This window comes from Pituophis catenifer, unplaced genomic scaffold (genome assembly GCF_029215685.1).
Source record: "Pituophis catenifer annectens isolate HBS135680 unplaced genomic scaffold, rPitCat1.0.hap2 SCAF_2, whole genome shotgun sequence".
Lineage (NCBI taxonomy): Eukaryota > Metazoa > Chordata > Lepidosauria > Squamata > Colubridae > Pituophis > Pituophis catenifer.
In genome coordinates, this window is record NW_027256882.1 from 180707420 (window position 1) to 180726872 (window position 19453).

The 19453-nt window shown below is 41.1% G+C and overlaps 1 protein-coding gene across 1 annotated transcript in view; it reads left to right on the forward strand.

Annotated features, from left to right (window-relative positions):
- The first annotated feature begins 391 nt into the window (after positions 1-391).
- Positions 392-19453, forward strand: part of VAV1 (vav guanine nucleotide exchange factor 1) — a 57914-nt gene continuing 38852 nt past the window's right edge. The window contains exon 1 of the mRNA XM_070938231.1: positions 392-595. Coding sequence (XP_070794332.1) covers positions 392-595 — 204 coding nt within the window. The remainder of the gene's footprint in view (positions 596-19453) is intronic.

Genomic DNA, 19453 nt, shown 5'->3' on the forward strand with positions numbered 1-19453 from the left:
TCAGACATGTTAAGAATCTGCCAGTAACATGTCTCTTCTTTATGTTGTGTCCCAGCAGTTGTCAACCCAACACTTTTATGATGCTGCTATGAGAAAAAAGAGGCCTTGAATACCAGAGATATATGGCAAAGGGAGATTTTCCTGCAAAAAACCCTATTGCAATGATCTTCAAGGAGGAAGGACTGAGCTCATTTTTCTCCTTTTCAGCCCCTCCTTCTCAGGGGTGGGGTGAGGAAGCTCCCCAGCCCCCACCCTGGCCCTTGTCGTTGTGGTCTGATGTCAGTTGCAGAAGAGGAAGCTGGTGGCTTCTCATTGTCTTTCCCAGCTGCGAGGAAGGTAGTGGAAAGCAGCTCTTCCAGCAGCCGAAGCAGCCACTTGTGGGTGTCGGGAGATGGAACTGTGGAAGCAGTGCGCCCAATGGCTCATCCAGTGCCGGGTGTTGCCACCCAACCACAGAGTGACTTCGGAGGGGGCCCAGGTCTGTGATTTGGCCCAGGCCTTGCGTGACGGTGTCCTCCTCTGCCAGCTTCTCAACAATCTCATGCCTCAAGCCGTCAACCTTCGGGAAATCAATTTGCGCCCCCAAATGTCCCAGGTGAGTGGATGGGGGAAGGGAGAAGAGGTATCTGGATGGCAGACACACAGATTCATCAGTGTCGAGAAAGGGGGCCCAGAACCAAAGTTCACCAGAAACGTATCAAGTTCACAAAGCCAGACTAATCACTGGGGCAACTGAGAAATGTGGTTAGGTGGAAGTAGGTGAATGTGTGATTGTGTAAACTTGTAATTTTGCCAACATATGCATATAAATAGGCTGAGATGGAAGTTCCAGGCAGCAAGAAAAGAATTATTGGATGATACAATTTGATATTGTGCAACCAGAATCAGTGAGCTGTGATACTTCCAGTGGAACGTGAGATAATATAGGGTACTGGGCATTAAGTGGATCTTGAGATTCTCTTGGCTTGTGCTTGTGACAATAATCCAGTAGCAAAATGGTTAATGTACATCTAAGGAAGTAATTGCAGTGTGTTCATATATGTGTGGGTGGGGAATATTGGTTTGCTCATAGCTATGTTTGAAGTAGTGACGGGGTGGAGTTACTAAGGTGCACAGCAGAGAACAGATGTGTAGATTTCACTTTGACTTTGTTGGTAAGATAGGAGGTGAGACTTGCTATTTGAAATGAGAAGGAAAATGTCTGCAAGTAGGAGGCCATACAAATGGAATGGAAAGAAACTCATTCAGTATATATATACTGTATATACATACATATATAGTTAAGTTTGCAAAAAAAAAATGTGGCATTTGGCCAGCCTTGGCTGATTCCTGCCCTTACTCCCAAATAAATTGGGTTAAATCTGATTGGTACTTGGATACGGACAATCAGGAAATTCCCCCACAGTGTTGCTAGATTCAAGTGTTTAAAAAAAGCAATCCTAGAAGAAAATAAACCATAGCGCTTCCAGCAAATTATGTGGATGTATCCATTAATCTGAAATGATCTGAGCTCAGCTAAAATGAAATCACCATATTAGGGAAGCCAGAATTCTGGGCAGGAAGCAGACAACATATTTTCAGAAAATATCCAGGGCATAAGATGAGGACAGTGCATAGTTCTGCTTTGATCTGAGAGCCTAAATTGCAAACAATTCTTTTGAAATCCAAACATATCCTTGATGATCCAAATGTTTTGTGATATAACATGCAAAATCTGGAATCACAAAAGCCTAATCAGAGTTTTGATTGATTGATTGATTGATTGATTGATTGATTGATTATGTGCTATCAAAACAATGACCACATAGACAATCACTCCTTGATGATCAGTTGTTAAATAGGTTTTTCAGGTCTTCCTTCCAGTGCACCCGGAGCCCTGGTGGAGTAGTGGTTAGAATGCAAATGTTGCAGGCTAACTCCTTCCACCTTTCCTAGGAATAGAGCTTTCCCCAGAGAGCTATTGATGCTATTGAAAACTTAGGCTGATTAACCAAGAAAAAGAGAGTCAGTAATGTGGCACCCATGGATGCAGTGGTGCCAATAGCATCCCTATATTACTAAAAATGATATACAGTATATAAAAAACCAAGATCTCATGGGATCATTAATTGAACACCACTTAGAATTGCCTTCAAGTAAAACAGATTCCAAGTCTTATAAACCAGTGGTCCCCAACCTTTTTATCACCGCGGCCCGCTGAGCGCGCGCAGGGGTGGGGGCACGGCCCAGGAGCTTTTGCGCACGGCCCATTGCGCACGGCCCAGGAGCCTTTGCGCTGCAGCGTTCATGTCCCCCGGCCGCTGCGCGGCCCAGTGCCAGGTACTCCACGGCCCGGCACCGGTCCGCGGACCGGGGGTTGGGGACCACTGTTATAAACAATATAAATAAATGAAAATTCATTGTTTTCACATGATATCTCACAAGTGGGATTACTAAAATATAATGTACTTGAAAAATTAAAAAAAATCTTTTACTCTGTCTGGCACACCATTATACAGTGTGCAATAAAAATGCTTCAGGAAATTAGGAAAATTCTCATTTCTTATAGTATTGTCTGTGAGAGAGAGGGGGGGGAGGAAAAAGAGAAAGAAATAATCTCAGTATTTTGTAATTACTAAAATTGGCTTACCTTGTCTCCATATAATTTCTCTAAGCTGCAGTATCATCAGAAGACACTGCGGTTCGTAAAGTGTAAAAACTAAGTAGTATCTCATTTTTAAAAAGCCAGAGCTTATATACCCAAACAGGAATTATAATACAAAATTCACATGTGGCACACATACAACTTGACCTTAGTTTAAAATATAAATGCAGAGAGTGAGACTTCCAAAGACGCAGTTCCTGGTGCTATCAGTCAATGCACTGAAATTGGAAGAATGTTTTAATGCATTGATTTGTGTTACTAATTCAAAATTGGGCCAATCTTGAAATCAATCATTTTTCCCCAACAAAAAGCAGTTGCCAAAAAATATATAGTTTTGAACTTCTGCAGAAGCTGAAACAACTACACAAAATACATTACCAGTTATTATTTTTAATTTTATTTGTTTATTATTTACCTCAATCAAGTTTGAGAATTGTTGACACAAACCAAGGACAGATCATCAGATCATCAGTCAAAGGGAGAGCAGCTGTTCTCTTTTCCAGATTAGCTCTTTGTGTCTGTTTGCATAAAAAGAGAGTAAGAGACGCCATAAAAAGCATTAGTTTACAAATACAGGGTGAGCATCTCATCTCCCCAAAACCTTAAAATATTGTGAAGGAAGTGGAATGGTTGCATAAGAAAAGACCAGAGTGCTGTAGCTACTAAGGAGCTGACTAAGAGTGGGACGATCCACATTCAAGTCCACCCACAGCTGTGGAAGCTGCCTGGATGATACCAGGCCAGCCACTCTCTTTCAGCTCAGCCTACCACACAAGGCTGCTTTTGTGTGTGGGTGGGTGTTGCGTTGTGCATTACCTTGAGATAGGATATACATACAATAAATATGTATGAAAAACAGCTTACTATTTATAATTTATGGTTCAGGAGGCTATGTGAAATGAGAACATTCAATATACTAAGCATGGATCAATATATGAACGTAGTCAATATATTCCTTTTTTATTAGGTGCTCTTTTAAATATTTGCCTTTTGGTACTGTCCATGGGGTTTTCATGGCAAAGATACTGGAGTGGGTTGCCATTTCTTTCTCCAGTGGATAACATTTTGTCAGAGCTCTCTGCTATGACCTGTCTGTCTTGGCACGGCATAGCTCATAGCTTCATTGAGCTACACAAGCCCCTTCGCCACAACAAGGCATTAATCCATGAAGGAGAGGCAGTAATCCATGAAGGAGAATCCATTGATGAAACTCAAATACTTTGTCCACCTAATGAGAAGGAAGGACTCACTGGAGAAGAGCCTAATGCTGGGAACAATTGAGGGCAAAAGAAGAATGGGACAACAGAGAATGAGGTGGCTGGATGGAGTCACTGAAGCAGTCGGCGTTAGATTAAATGGACTCTGGGGGATGGTAGAGGACAGGAATGCCCAGAGGAACGTTGTCCATGGGGTCACAATGGGTCGGACATAACTTCACAACTAACAACAACTTTTAAATATTATCTAATTGTTATTATTATTATTAAAATTCCCCTTGTATGAATGCTGCACAACAATTACGGGTAAACAGCTGGCAGCTACAAGAAGCAGGATCAATTTATTGGGGATGGTATTGGAAACAAGATACAAATCTTTATTTTTTCTATGGAGATTCTCAGTCATCCAGGTCATGGTGATCCCAAAGGTTGGGATCAGTTTCAGTTGGAACTGATGAAGCTTCTTGGGTGAGAAGTGAAATATCTTCAAGGAAAAATAAGAAAGTCCACTTGCCTTTTGACATAGAACCTTTGGGAAAATCTTCATTTTGTTTTGGTGAGCTTTGAATTAGATTAAATGACATTTAGAGACTGTGAAGGATCACCCAAGCATCTAGTCTGAATTAACCAGGTCCTTTGGGACAGAGAATTTTCCTTTGTCCCTTGGCACTCCATTTTGGGTAAACAGCCTAGTGTCCAATATTTCAAGGACTGTGGGATGCTGTATGATGCATCCATTATTATTTTTTCCTTAACAATTTAAATTCAAGCCCAACTTTTTATTGTCACCATCTTGTTCCAACACAAATGTATGACTGACCACTTGCCAAATCTAGCTAGTTTGCATGGCTCTTGGTGAAGGGAAACTTGAGGCTTATTTGGGAGGAAATCTGCATATTTGACTTTGGAGGAGCAGGACAGGAACAGTATTGATACCTCTGAATGTTGGTGTTGAAGAAGACTCCTGAGAGCACCATGGACAACCAAGAAAACCAACAAATGGATCATCAAACAGAGCACCCAAAGTTCTCACACGAGGTAAATATGGCCAGGCTCAAATTATCCTACTTCAGACAGATTATGAAAAGACCAAGCTCTCCAGAGAAGACTTCACTGCTGGGAAAGGTAGAAGGAAAAAGAAGAAAGGGATGACCAGCAGCAAGGGGGCTCAACTCAGTTACAGGGAAAATGAGTGCACTGTTGGGAAATCTGAAAGAACAGACTAGGAATGAATGTCATGGAAAAAATATATCTATGTGACTGGGCCTGGGTGTTTTGTTAATATGATTTATTGGATTAGGGATTTTCTGTCTTCACTGTGAGTTGTATTGTGTTGCGGGGGGTGCACTGAGGGAGCTCAACCAATCTCATTGCACATATGTTGTGCACTGACAATAAAGATTTGAATTGAATTGATGGCACATAGTCAGTCAATCAGTCAGTCAGTCAATCAAATCAATCAATTGTGCATATGTACTCTAATTCAGTTCATGGTTTCCACTCTCTTAAATGACTTGAACTCATACCTTAACTTAGTTTAGAAAGGAGCAGCTCTTCAGCTGAGGGAAAGAGGGTTTGTTAAGGTGGCCAAGGACCATATTGTTTTTGTGGATTTTTCTGAAAGCCTTTTGGGTGAAAGATGGTGTAAGACAGGGGTGAAATGCTCCCAATTCCGACCGGCTCGGGCGAGTAGATAGTGATGGCGGCGGGCAGTTCGGAGAACCGGTAGCAAAAATCCCTGCCCCCACCCCCCATGCCCAGCTGAGCCCCGCGATCATCAGAGCCTTTTTTTTTCTTTTAAATGGCTCTGACCAGCCAAGCTCTGACAATCCCAGCTGAGTTGCCTGCTAATCGGGCAACTCAGCTTGGATCGCCAGAGCCATGTAAAAAAAAAAAAACTTTTTTCCTTTTAAATGGCTCTGCCTGCTAATCGGTAGCAAAAATCCCTCCCCCCCACCCTCAGCTTGCTTACCTTAGCTGCTGGTCGCAACGCCTTGCTGTAATCCCTGCATCCATTGCATCAGCAAGCAACTGAATCTGTTGTGGACTTCAACTCCCAGAATTCCTCAGCCAGCGAAGCAAAGCTGGCTGAGGAATTCTGGGAGTTGAAGTCTACAAGCCTTAAAGTTGCCAAGGTTGGAGACCCCTGTTCAATTGGGTAAGTTTTTTTGCCCTTTGGGAGCTTTAAAAAAATAGTTAATTGGGGGGTTTTTTAGTTGTTCTTTTTTTAGACCTAGCCATTTAAAGTTTAGGAAGTTTTAAATTTAGCTGCTTTTATATAAAAATAAAAATAAAATAAAATAAAATAATATTTGTGCAGCTTTCTGAGATTTAGTGTGTTTCTGTAGTGTTTCACTCTAACTACACAATCACACAAAATCTCACAAAGCTGTATGTGAAATTTTGTGTCTGTAAAGTGTGAAAGTTGGTTTTTTGGGCTTTTTGTGGCTATGTGAGGTTCCTGCTTGTTGCAGGGGCCATTTTGGGTCTAGCACAGCTGCTTTTATATTGTGGGCGAGCCAGTTGTGTTGTGTAGGTTAAAAAAGGGCAAAGAAGTGACATAGACTTGGCCACGCCCACCTGACAAACAAGCCACGCCCTCCCAGTCACCTTACCACCAAGCCACGCCCACAGAACCGGTAGCAAAAAAAATTAGATTTCACCCCTGGTGTAAGAATGTAGAGAATAAAATTATGTTGAATTTATTTAGATCAGGATGACTCTTGAGTAAGCTGCCAGCAGATCTCTGAATCAATTTTACCTAGCACCCATGCTTGAATTCCGAGTTCCTGCTCTTGCACACAAGGTTTCACACAGTGCCATGAAAAAGCCCCTGATTCAAGTGTGTTGGACTAAGAGCAACAGTAGGTGACCGTTTGCAGGTGCAGTGAAGATGGGATGGGCATTGCATGTATTTTCTTGCCTTAGAATGCAAGACATTCTGCCCTCTAAAGGAAGAAAACATTTTTCTGCTTCCACAGAGCACAGCAGGCTCTGCCTTCTGTTTTTCTCAAATACCTGATTTCTAATCTCGAAGATCAACCCTGTTGGTTATTGCAGGTTTTTTGTTGTTGACAGTTTTGTTTCAAGTTCCACTAATCTGCTACAACATGAGTCAGGAAATAGTCTGAGCTGTATTCAGGAATAATGAGTGAATATAATGGTAATACAAAGAAAACATGGCCATGTCAGCTGGCCCTTCCATCACCTCCATTTCTGCCTAGCCCCATTTGAATCCAGGTGTTGCTGAGAAGATCTCCAGAGGAAAAGTGGCTGTAGACATTCTGGTACCTAGAATATTGATTATCCTGGGGATTTGTGATTCAGTCTTATGTGATTTCCCCCCCACCCCCATTTTCCCTTCTCCCCAAGATATGAACAATCAGAAGGGCAGAGGGTATGATAAGGACAGGATTAGCTAATGTGATCTTATTTCCCACTTATCATAATAGTGCAGGTTACAAAGAATGGAGCAAGAACAAGAGAAAGGGCCAAGTATGGATGAAGAGTACAAACCACTTTTTACCTGAGTGGTTTATATATATACATTGAAGCATAATACTTACTGCAGGGCCAGAAAAGTCCCTCTTTTTGTAAAACATTTCATTCTCAGTAAAATAAATAGGGTTTTGCTGGGTGAAAATGCTCTCCTTTAAAATGCCACTTGCCAATTACAATAATCTTCACTTGGCAAATTGTTTGGCGGAAAGTTGAGAAGGGTGCAAATTGCATGGCTTTCTTGCTTCCTTGAAAGTGGAAGGAGCCCAAAGCAAATCACCCAAAAGTATTGCCCTTCTAGCAGCTTTTTATACCAGTGGATACGGTAGTTTTTGTCAATGAAAGTCATTTGAGAAGAACTAATGAGGAAGAGTGTCCTGGAACCCTTCCTCCTACCTTTGAGTCAAGAGGGATGTTGTGTCCATATATAAACAGTATAGGCTCCAATAGCCCCCAAGAGGTTGTCTTGCCATGCTTTGGCCCCAGAGCCAATCAGTTTTGCTGCCTGCACATAAAAATGAGTTCTTGAATGAGGACAGTCAAGCAGTTCCAACTCCGTGTTGTTCCTTCCTCTTACTCAAACAGAATGCATGGGATCATTTGCCTCAAAATAAATATAAATGGATACTACCTTAATACATATGGGTGGTCAAATGAGGAGGAATGCAGCTGGTGGAGTAATTTACCTTGCAAATTGGTTAGGGAAAAGGAAGAATATTTCAGAATGTCCTTTTACTATAGATTTCTCTCACTCATACACACCACAAACACATGCCTACAGGCACACACTGCCATACATGTATGTACATATTTATTTATACATTCCATGTACTTGCACATGGAAAAACTCAGAATTGTGTAGGCAACTGTGATATCCTGCAGCCACTCCTTTCCACTTGTTCAGTTACCTCAGGCTTCCAACAGGAAAAAATGATTGACAAACTTCTGCCAATTGAGAGAATATTGAGCTGTTGGTAGACTTGCTGTCAATCTTTTTTGAGGTTAATATCCCCATTCTGAACAACAAAAACTCTCAAGTCAAGTCCTCTGTCAGAGAAGTAAAAAGCCCCTAGCCAGATGAGAGGGGCCAGTTGGAGGCCACCAGATCACCAAAGTCTCCTCCAAAGGGTCTGGAGTGTCCACATGGATGGTTGTCTGCTGGTATAAATGGAAAACACCCTGCTGGAACAGCTTCAGCCTGCCTCAGCACTGGCTGGTAGTAAAATGGAGGTTCTATTGTGAACATCTTCAGCAAATGGTTGGTGGGTAAATTTTGTGTCGCAGCCACCAGGACATATGGATGAGATTTCAGCAGTGCTACAGCTCTAGAGCTCAGTTGCCTAATTGCAGTAGTGTAGTACAAATATTTCTAGATTAGAACATACTATCTGGTGTCAGTTATACCAACAAAGACCATTTCTCTCTAGCTGGCCTCTCATCTATAAATTATGCTATTCCATTGTAGAATCTAGTTGTGCAAAGATGACAACTAAATCATCTTTCTAGGCATCCCCATTTATTACAGGGCAAGGTAAAATACATCCGTTAGCTTAACTGGTATTTTCAGGAAAATTATTAAATCTTAACATTTTCACTTCTTCTGATAAGCCTTACAGAAGATCAGAATCAGCAAAAATTTCTACTGGAACAAGGACAGTGAGAAACAAGAACAACTTAATAGGTTTGGGGTAAATCATGGTTTGCAGAAGCACATAAAGGACCATCTCTCTCTTTTAAAACTAATGAGGAAGACTAATGAGGCCTGAGCATGAACAAAAGAGGAAGGATGAATCTGTGTTTCACTGTAACAATGCTGTTTGCAAGGCTCTCAATAATCTTAGTGGGAAGGAATTTACTCTTGTAGGGACGAGGGAGAAAGGGGCAGTTGTGAAAGTTATTTCTTATGCTGATAAAAGGAAAGGCAGATACCAAAACAATGCTCAGATGCAGGCTGCCATTCCCCTTCATAAAATTGGAATGTTTCCCTGTTCCACATTGGGGGGAAAAGAAGCCGAAATTGACAAGGGTTTTGCAGCCCATAGGTTGCCTATATATTTGTCTCATCTGAAAGTAGGACACTTTGCTGAAATTTTTAAATTGTGACTCTAACATTTCTTCTAATAGATACTATTAATCAGAGCTCTTATATTCTTCATGCTTGGATTACCTGATTCCTCCACTCTAGAGTGCATGGGGACAGGTATGACTGCAGTGAGTTACAGAAAACAGAAAAAGACTTGTAGGGAACAAGATATTCATCCACTGATGCTGCTTCAGGCAGCATCATAGGAACCTGTATCAGATTGATGATGCAAGTCTTCTTTAAGGGAGATGATGGTCATTTCCATGATATGGTTGAGCCCAAGTTGAGCTAAAACAAGGGCAGCTAGAGCTTATTGTTAGTTTCCTTCCAGGATTCTAGCGATGCATTGGTGTTGGGCCAGGGCATTCTGGGACATTGTATAGAAACTAAAGTGACAGAAGGCAGGGCTATGTCAGCAAGTGGATTGCTCCTGACAAAGTGGTTGTGTAATGCTGGAGAGTCGACAGCTCGAAAAGGTGCCAGCCCATGAAGCAAATCCCTTGAGCTAGCATAGCAGTTGGGAAAAGCAGTTTTGTTTGCAAATACTTGCTGCAATTCAAAGCACTACTTAAGTATGTTCCAAACTCTGAGAAGCTTCGAGGTAAATATATTTTATTCTGGAAAGATAGAAAAAAGGAGTGGTAGGGGAAATCCAGGAGGAATACCCAAGAGAGATGTAATCTTATCCCCTCAAAACATTTCCTGGATAAATAAATTTCTCCCTTGAATCGAATACTGGGAATTCCATTCTTGGCCATATTCAGCTGCATGTTGTGAACAGCAGTTCATGGAGTCATGGAATCATAGGAGTGGAATCCTGAAACCATCCCAGAGAAATGGCTGTCCAACCTTTGTTTGAAACCTTCAGTGATGGAGCATCCACAATCTCAGGTGACAGGTTATTCCACTGCCTAATTGCTCTCATGGTTAGAAAATTTCTCATTTTGAGTTTGGATTTCTCTCTCTAAAACATCTACCCAGTGGTTTTGTCCTACCCTTAGGGTTAGGCACTAAGTAGATTGAATCCATAGCTTCTTTTTTTGTAATAAACTTTCAAGTATTTTAATATCATGAACATATCTCCTTTTAATCTTCTCTTTAGGCTAACTATTTTTCATGGAATGTGGCTTCCAAGTCCCTTGCCATATTTGCTCCACTTTCCAGGGCTATTCTTTTTGTATTGTATTCTCTGTTTTGTATTGACCAATCTAGCATAGAGTGTAACTATCTTCCCATGATCTTGCTATTATATCTCTTTTCATGTATCCCAGGATTGCTTTGACTCTTTGGATACCCAGAGCAGACTGGTTCAATGTCAGTTTGAATGTGTTTACCCAGATGCCCAGATCCTTCTCAAATGTACTATTGCTAAGCCAGGTGCCACCTATAATTCTGCCTATGCAGTTCCATGGGTTAGAACTGGCTTTTGGAAGTCTTCATTCCTAGGGTTGGAAATACCAAAAGAGTATTAAGTTCATATACAAGTAGGAAGGCTTATATCTACAATTCAGAGATTTTAGATGACTCAGGATAGCAATCAACCGATTCAGGAAAGCAATCAATTGATCAGGAAAACAATCAATTGAGGGCCTGCCACAAAGAAGGCGGGGGGATTGTCAACCTATTTTCCAAAGCACCAGAAGGCAGGGCAAGAAGCAATGGATGGAAACTAACCAAGGAGAGAAACAATGAGAACAATTAACCACTGGAATGGGTTGCCTTCAGAAGTTGTGGGTGCTCCATCACTGGAGGTTTTTAAGAAGAGATTGGGCAGCCACTTGTCTAGAATGGTATAGGGTCTCCTGCTTGGGTAGGAGGTTAGATTAGAACATCTAAGAACATACCTTCCAACTCTGTTATTCTGTTATTCAATACTTCTGGCATGAAGGTCCAGCACACACAAGCAACATCCATATTACATAATATTACACATACCGGTAATATAATCAATATGCATTCAGGCCCAGCAGAAACAAGTAAATCAAATATTTATTTAGGGAATATTCTGCAGAATGTGCTCATGATCCCTTGTTGAAGAAGTGGAATAGGAAAACTAAGAATTTCTTTAAAAATGATTATGAATAGAAAGTCCAAACATCCTTTATCTAAATTAGTGTCCCTGATGATACAAAGGAAAAATATTAACATGGGAAAGAAATCGATTGTCCATTATCAATAAGACACTCAAATAGATATCATTTAGAAATGAAAGTTGCAAGTTCTCATGACAGCTTTCAGGAATCATGTGCAATAAACTATAACCCAAACTATGAGCTCATCAACAGGATTGGTAATGATACTATAGATGGGCAGAACATAGTCAAGTACAGAAAGCCTTATGAGGAAACATTAAGCAGCATTGACTAAGGACAAATTGCTAGTGTTTGAGAGAAAAGCTCAGATTAAGGTTTTTTTTAAGTCACTTGCTGTGTCTTTATCCTCCCCCAATTATTTGATGGGGAAAGGAGCATAATTCTGCATAATTGTGCAGAAGGTCCCACTTTCATTTCTCAGGGTCTTTAACAGATGAACAGAGTTGGAAGGGACTTTATAAATCATCTAATCCACCCCACCACCCCCGCTCAAGCAGGAGACCCTACACCATTTCTGACAGATGGCAGTCCAATCTTTTCTTGAAAGTCTCAAGTGATGAAGCTCCAACAACTTCCGAAGGCAACTTCTGTTCCATTGGTTGATTGTTCTCACTGTCAGAAAGTTCCTCCTCATTTCTAGGTTGAATCTCTCCTTAGTCAGTTTCCATCCATTATTCCTTTTCTGGCTTTCAGGTGCTTTGGAAAACAGCTTGACCCCCTCCTCTCTGTGGCAGTCTTCAGTTAAAGGACTTCAGATCACTCAGATGTCATTCAAATACATCTACCATGTTTTTCCGAAAATAAGACCCTGTCTTATAATTTTTTGAACCCCGAAATAAGCGCTTGGCCTTATTTTCAGGGAGGTCTTATTATTTTGGTGTGTGTGGAGCAAGACGGGGCTTCTCTTGCCATCTTACCCGATTTCCAGCTCCGTCACATTTCTTGCCGTTATGCGCAGGGAAACAAGTTGTATCCTAGGAAAAAAACTTCTCGTGAGTTCGAGAAGTTGGAATTAATTGATTGAACTTGTTTCCCTGTACACAGCGGCAAGAAACGTGACAGAGCTGAAAGTCAGGGAAGATGGCAAGAGGAGCCCCGTCTTGCTCCAAGCACCCCAATGGCAACAGCAGCCTGGCTGCTTCCCTTCTCCGCCATCTCTTTATCGAGGGGGGTGGCAAGTGAGGAGGGGTTGGGCAGAGGAGAAGCAAGACGCATGGAGTGAGACGGGGCTCCTCTTGCCATCTTTTCTCCTCCCCTTGACGGCATGGCAGGGCTTCCTGCCTCTTGCTTAGCCACTTGCCTCCTTTATGGATGCAATTTGGGGTGGCAGGTGGGGAGGGGTGGGGCGGGGGAGAAGCGAGATCCGCATCTTAACTGACTTCCAGCTCCATCACATTCCTCGCAGTTGTGTGCAGGGAAACAAGTTGTACCATAAAAAAAAACTTCTTGTGAGTTCAAGAAGTTGGAATTAATTGATTGAACTCATGAGAAGTTTTTTTTATGGTACAACTTGTTTCCCTGCACATAACGGCGAGAAACACAATGGAGCTGGAAATCAGGTAAGATGCACATCTCGCTTCTCCCCCACCTCACCCCTCCCCACCTGCCATCCCCAAATTGCATCGATAAAGGGGGAGGGTGGCTAAGCAAGGTGCAGGAAGCCCTGCCATGCCCAGTGAGGGGGGGAGAAGATACGGCAAGAGGAGCCCTGTCTTGCTTCTCCCCTGCCCCACCCCTCCCCAGTTGCCACCCCCATCTGCCACTTCCCCTCGCCGTCTGAGATCAGCAGGCCAGATTCAGTGAGCTGAATACGCGGCTGTCGCCCAGGAGGAGGAGAACGTGAGAAATGGGCTCTCTCGCAGTGCCTCCTCTCTCTCTTTTCCTCCCGAGCGATGGCAGTGAGTCCGGCTCATCGAATCTGGCCTGCTGATCTCAGTCTGCAGTGGCTCTGACCCGATTCTGGCCGGCAATGCTGTGGGCAAGAACTGGCCACACCGATCCCGCTTCATGGCTGCGCAGACAGAGCCTGCACTGGCCACTGCTTGGAGCTCCAGTGCCAGTCCCCCTCCCTCCAGTCCCAGGACGACAGGGCTAGGGCTGGCAAGAGTGTGACGTATGAGGCGCCTCATTGGGCCTGTGGCTCTTTTTGCGGCCGCCACTAAGAGAAGGGTTGCAATAGCTAGGGTTTATGGGAGCAGTCTCCACAAGGCCATTCTGGGTGAATGGCAGGTGCGTGTGGGTGCATGGGGCATGTTCCTCCCCTGAGGAAATGGCGGGGACCGGCTGTGCAGGTGCTTCAAAGGCCTTATTTTCATAGGAGGGCTTATTATAGTGCATGCACTCAAAAGCCCGATTGGGCTTATTATCCAGAGAGGTCTTAGTTTCAGGGAAACACAGTAGGTAACATGATACCCACTGACAGTGATATGCCCATAGAAAACTCCTTTGGAAGCCCCATCTGATTATTATTTTTTTGAAGTTAACTTCAAATATAGTTTTAATTCAAAGAAATGGATGGAAAACTGGCATCCTGTGAAAAACTGGTAACAATCCTCTTTTTTTCCCCTCTGGGAACACCTTCTCTTCTACATGGGCCCCATGGGCTTGCTTAGGAAGTAATAATGGCAGGTGATTTGAACTTAATGCACAATTTAGTGTCTAGCCAAAGACAAAGCTAAGCTAGAATAAGAAACAGAAATCTGGACTGATAGGAAAGCAGGGAGGAGATAATGCTGTTTGCCTTCTTCATAGATGGCTGGACACATACCCTGTGGTAAAATATTGGCCATTATAGCCATCTTACAAGAGCAACCAAAATTGGTTCTTATAATTTCCAGGAACTGCCCCTAAAGAATTTCTCAACTCTGCCGCTGGAGACAATCTATTATCTTATCTCTTCTGTGGTTTTCATTGGTTTCCCCAATGACAGTAATTCTCCCTACCTACTGCTGGTTGCAGAAGAAAAGAATTCGAAGACCATATTAGCAGCTGTCTTATTTTTCTTATCATCGGCAAAGGGATTTTACTTGGGGAACAATGAGTACACTTTGTCACATATGCCAATGTCATATATAGTTTATTTCTTGCCTGTCAGTTAAAACAGACAATACTGTACTGGACAGCCCAACAAGCTGGCCCACTGTGCGATATTTTATGCAACTTACATGGTTCTTTAAGTGAGTTATCAACTTCTGATTACACCCTGACTGAGTGGGGGAGTCTCTGGGGCTGTTGGGGAAATTTAAGTCTAAGGATTCCTTTATAGACATCTTTTCCCAATGTTTTCATTCTGTGTGATTCCTTTAGAAGTTGATAGTATTGTCTTGTTGAAGGATAAAGAAGAGAAGTATAATTTATTCATCTTGCTCTCAAAACTTAAAGTGGGTTGCATAATATAATATGTTATGTTCGGTTTTGATGCAGTTGTTGTGCGTCAGGGATAGTTTTTGCCTTCACCAGCTCACGTGAATCAGGCTCTGGGGATTACTTAACAAATCATGGTTACAGCATGATTCAGAAACTCAACCAACTAACAAGCAGCTGAGATTAGTTCAGAAATTGATTTAAATCTTCCCTACCTGGTCATGTGATATTCAGACATGCTCTTGAAATACCCATTAGTTATTTAGACATTAAACTGTTAAGTGAGTTTGCCCAGAGATTGAGAGTGGCATGTTTGCTTCTAATTTCCTTTTCCCATCCACCTAGCAGCAGCACTCTTGGTTTTAACCATATTTGACAGCTGTAGAGAAATGAATGTGGTTAGAAACTGAAACTAGCACATAGTCAAAGGGCAAACCAAAAGTTTCAATATCTTTTGAAGCACTGTCAAGGATTCTGGGATTAGCAGCAGATTCTTAAAACACAGCACTTCTGGTATTAAACAACACCCCCATTTCCATCCTCTGACTAAAATATATTTGTAGATTGCAAAGATTTTCATCCTCTTGTATGGGAAGAATAAATTCAGTGGGATTTACTTCTCAAAAAAGAATTGCATAAGGTTTCATTCCACTCCTTTGACAAGAGATCATAAGCACATTCTGCAGAATATTCCCTAAATAAATAATTGATTTCCTTGTTTATGCTGGGCCTGAATGCGTATTTATTGTATTATGTGTAATATTATGTAATATGAATGTTGCTTGTGTATGCTGGACCTTCATATCAGCAGTATTGAATAACAGAATAACAGAGTTGGAAGGGGTGTTCTGAGATGTTCTAATCTAATCTCCCACCCAGGCAGGAGACCCTATACGCAGTGGTGAAATTCAAAAATTGGTGTGTCCTTGTACAATCTATGAATGATTCTCATCTTAACAGAAAGTCTCTCTTCTAATACTGTCGAGATCTAAAAACTGCATTTGCTTACTTTTTATCTGGGTAAGAATAGTGGTTTCGGGGTTACTTTATATTTTGTCGACATCCCAGCCGAATTGCTTCCGGCTGATAACGAAAGGACTGAAAATAATCTAGTTTGGCCTGTTCTTTCTCACAGTATAAAAGCATATTTCGCCATATGCGTGGGGTTATTCTTATTTGGTCTCTCTATACACTACAGGCAGATTTATGGCTGCAGGAGGAAATAGTCAGAGATGAAGTCAAAGGACTAAGAAACTTACTGTCAGTAACCAGTGACAAAATGATAGCATGTTGTTTTTTAACTCCCATAGAGTGACAGAAATCAATAGTTCTGATTCAGCAAAATCTTGCTAGTGCTTCCTTTTGACGTATTTTCTTGCTGAAGATCATGAATGGAGTCCTATGATACAGAATTTCATTTTCTTACTGGTTTCAATGGATGGGGGTGGGGAGACAGATTTTTAAAGTTAAAATTTTGATGTTATGGATAATAATTACTATATCCACTCCCATTTAGAACTGCTTTCTAATACTAAATTCTATAATACTAAAAAGTAGCTGGCAGATTATTGGGCAAATTGTTTGCATGTTTGTATAATTTGGTGACAAGTTCTCTTATCCTTTGGTAAAGTACAAAGCAAAATGGAAATGAATTTGATTTTGCCTCAAATACTTTCCCCTCTTTTTAAATTGATATATAGAAACATAAGCATTAGCCATTTATGGCATTTAATCTTGTTTCATGATTCAGATTTGCATGGTATGATAATAGAGGAACAGATTAGACGTAAACTTTGCAGTTGTTTGGCCAGGCCCCAAAAATTGTGAGTCTAATGGGACTTTCAGGGTCAGCAGAATATTCCATTTCTACAAAATGAATGTCTTACCCTGACGATTCTACTTCATCCAGTGGGCAGCCCAGAATTTGTCCTTCTCTGCCATAAAAAAAATCTCCTCAGAAACAGGCTAAGACCCTTTATAATCTCACAGCCTTTCCCACTTTCTGCAGAGGCAATTGCTTTATGAGGTCATTTCACTCAAAAGTATTTCTCTCCCACCTACCGCTTCAGAAAATAATTCACTTGCAGTACCTAGCCACCCAATCTCCAAAAGATTGTTTTGACAGGGCACAAATAGATGTGTGAAGACAAGTTTTTTTGTCTTTCTATGGGAGGCTGTCATTTTCTTTTTGTATGAAATAATTTTTATTGAAAGAAAAATCTTTATGAAAATTTTAAAAACTACAGAATCATAGAAGAAGAAATAAAAAATGTTGTAAAAGGGTTAAAGAAAAAGTGAAGAATAACAAAAAAGCAAGAAAAAGAAACATATCTAAAGAAGCAACTTTCAAATTTCTTTGCAGCAATTACAAACTTAACAATTATCATCTCCACCCTCCCATACTGCATAACATAGTTTCCTTTTTCACATAATCAAAACTTTTAATCAATAAATCCCAAAAACTGCAGTTCATTTTTATCCATTTTTCAGCAAAAAGCCTTAAAGGTTTTCCAGTCTTTTTAAATGTACAGAAGTTGTAGTTTCCTCCTTAACAAAAAAAAGTCAGTTTAGCCATTTCTGGAAATTCAGCCATCTTCACAATTCATTCCTCCATTATTGGTCTTTCTGTAGTATCCATCTTTGTATGCATAATATCTTCAATATAGTTACTATCCATGAGCCAAGAGGCACTCATTTTCAGGAACCAATCATATGCAATGATGAGAAAGCTAGGATAATAATTTTGGAGATCAGCAATCATTGACTGAATAGCTTATTCTATGATGTTTTCTCTACAGTTCTTTGTGTTACAGTATGTTTATTTTCAGAATGTGAGGATGACATTTTAATGGCACCAAAAATTCATAAGCACAGAAGTCAAAATAATCAGGGTTGTAGAATCCCAAAGTTTGTAGTAATTTTTTAAAAGCAAAAAAAAAAAAGTGGGGAGAGGGAGCAGAACTGCTCAGAAAAGATCTTAGCACCTTCGGTGAGACAGATGGTCGTGGTAGAACCTCACAAAGGAGAAGATGAATTGCCCTTCTGTTCTTTTTCTGCCTTGTGTTGCTGCTGGAAGCTTTTTCATTTATTGTATAGGCCAGCAGGGATTAGAGATCATGATTTGTGAATAGGGCACAGTATGTGCACAGAATCCCCCAAAAGAGATGGAATTAAGAAATGTATGGTCAGAAGATCCACAATGCAGTAGCCTTCTTTCATATATCTTCTACAGCATTCAACATTATGCTTGGAAAGTGCCTAACATTCAGGTCAGCATAGTTTTCTTCCTACCTCAGAATAGCTTCTATTGCAAATGGAAGTGCTTGTTACTATACAGTGTAGTGCAGTAAGAAGTTGGACCAGATTTGCAATTGTTTTGATGGCTAGGAAAGCAAAGAATGGATGGAAGTAAGAATCTTTAATTCCTTTGTTGTTCCAGGCTATCACTACACTTTGGTTGTTTAGGATACATTGGCTGGAACAATGGAAAGAACTGGAACTCTCCAATCTGTTCTCACCCACCAAATATTATGAAATATGAAAGAATATTATAGCATCATTGAGAAATTAGGATGGTTCCCAGCACCAGATATGATCCTCAGCAGTTTTCTGAAATGAACAAATATGCTGAGGAAATATAACTCTTTCCTCCTATCTACAGTGTATAGAGAAGTCAGTTGTGTGTATGAGAGAATGGCTTCCGTTCAATTAGCTTCCTATATTGACTTCCTCTGTTCCTCTCTGTCATAATAATGGCCATTTTGCCTCTGTGCTGATTTCATAGCAATGGTGAAATTCATTTTTTTTTACTACCGGTTCTGTGGATGTGGCTCGGTGGGTCTGGTGTGGCTTGGTGGGCGTGGCTTGGTGGGCATGGCAGGGGAAGGAAATTGTAAAATCCCCATTCCCTCCCCACTCCTGGGGGAAGGATATTGCAAAATCTTCATTCCCACCCCACTCTGGGGCCAGTAGTTCTCCGAACTACTCAAAATTTCCGCTACCGGTTCTCCAGAACCTGTCAGAACCTGCTGAATAGCACCCCTGTTTCATAGTAACAGCACAAGCAATGGATAATCTGGACACAACCAGATTAAGAAAGATTGTACTATTATGTCACACTACCCTAATTTTTGTAAAGTATTTTGGCAACAAATTAAAATGCATTCATTTATTACATTTACCGTACATCCGGCATATTTTCAAATTATGAGGACCCAGATTGTTGGGGGCAATATGCTATTTAGTATACTGTCTTTGGTGTAAGCCGCCCAGAGTCCTCGGAGAGTGGGCGACATAGAAATATGAATAATTAATTAATTAATTAATTAATTAATTAATTAAGATAGCATGCATGGTTCTTACCTTACATTTCTGCATACAACAACCACGTGAGATCAATTATGTTAATACATAGCAAGTGGGTAAAGATTAGTAAGCGATATCATGGCTGAGTAGAAACTGTAGCCTGTGTTTTCCTAATCCTATTGTAACCATGATGTCATTTCTTTGCCTGTATCTATTCAGACAACACTTTTATACAACCTAATTGTGGCAT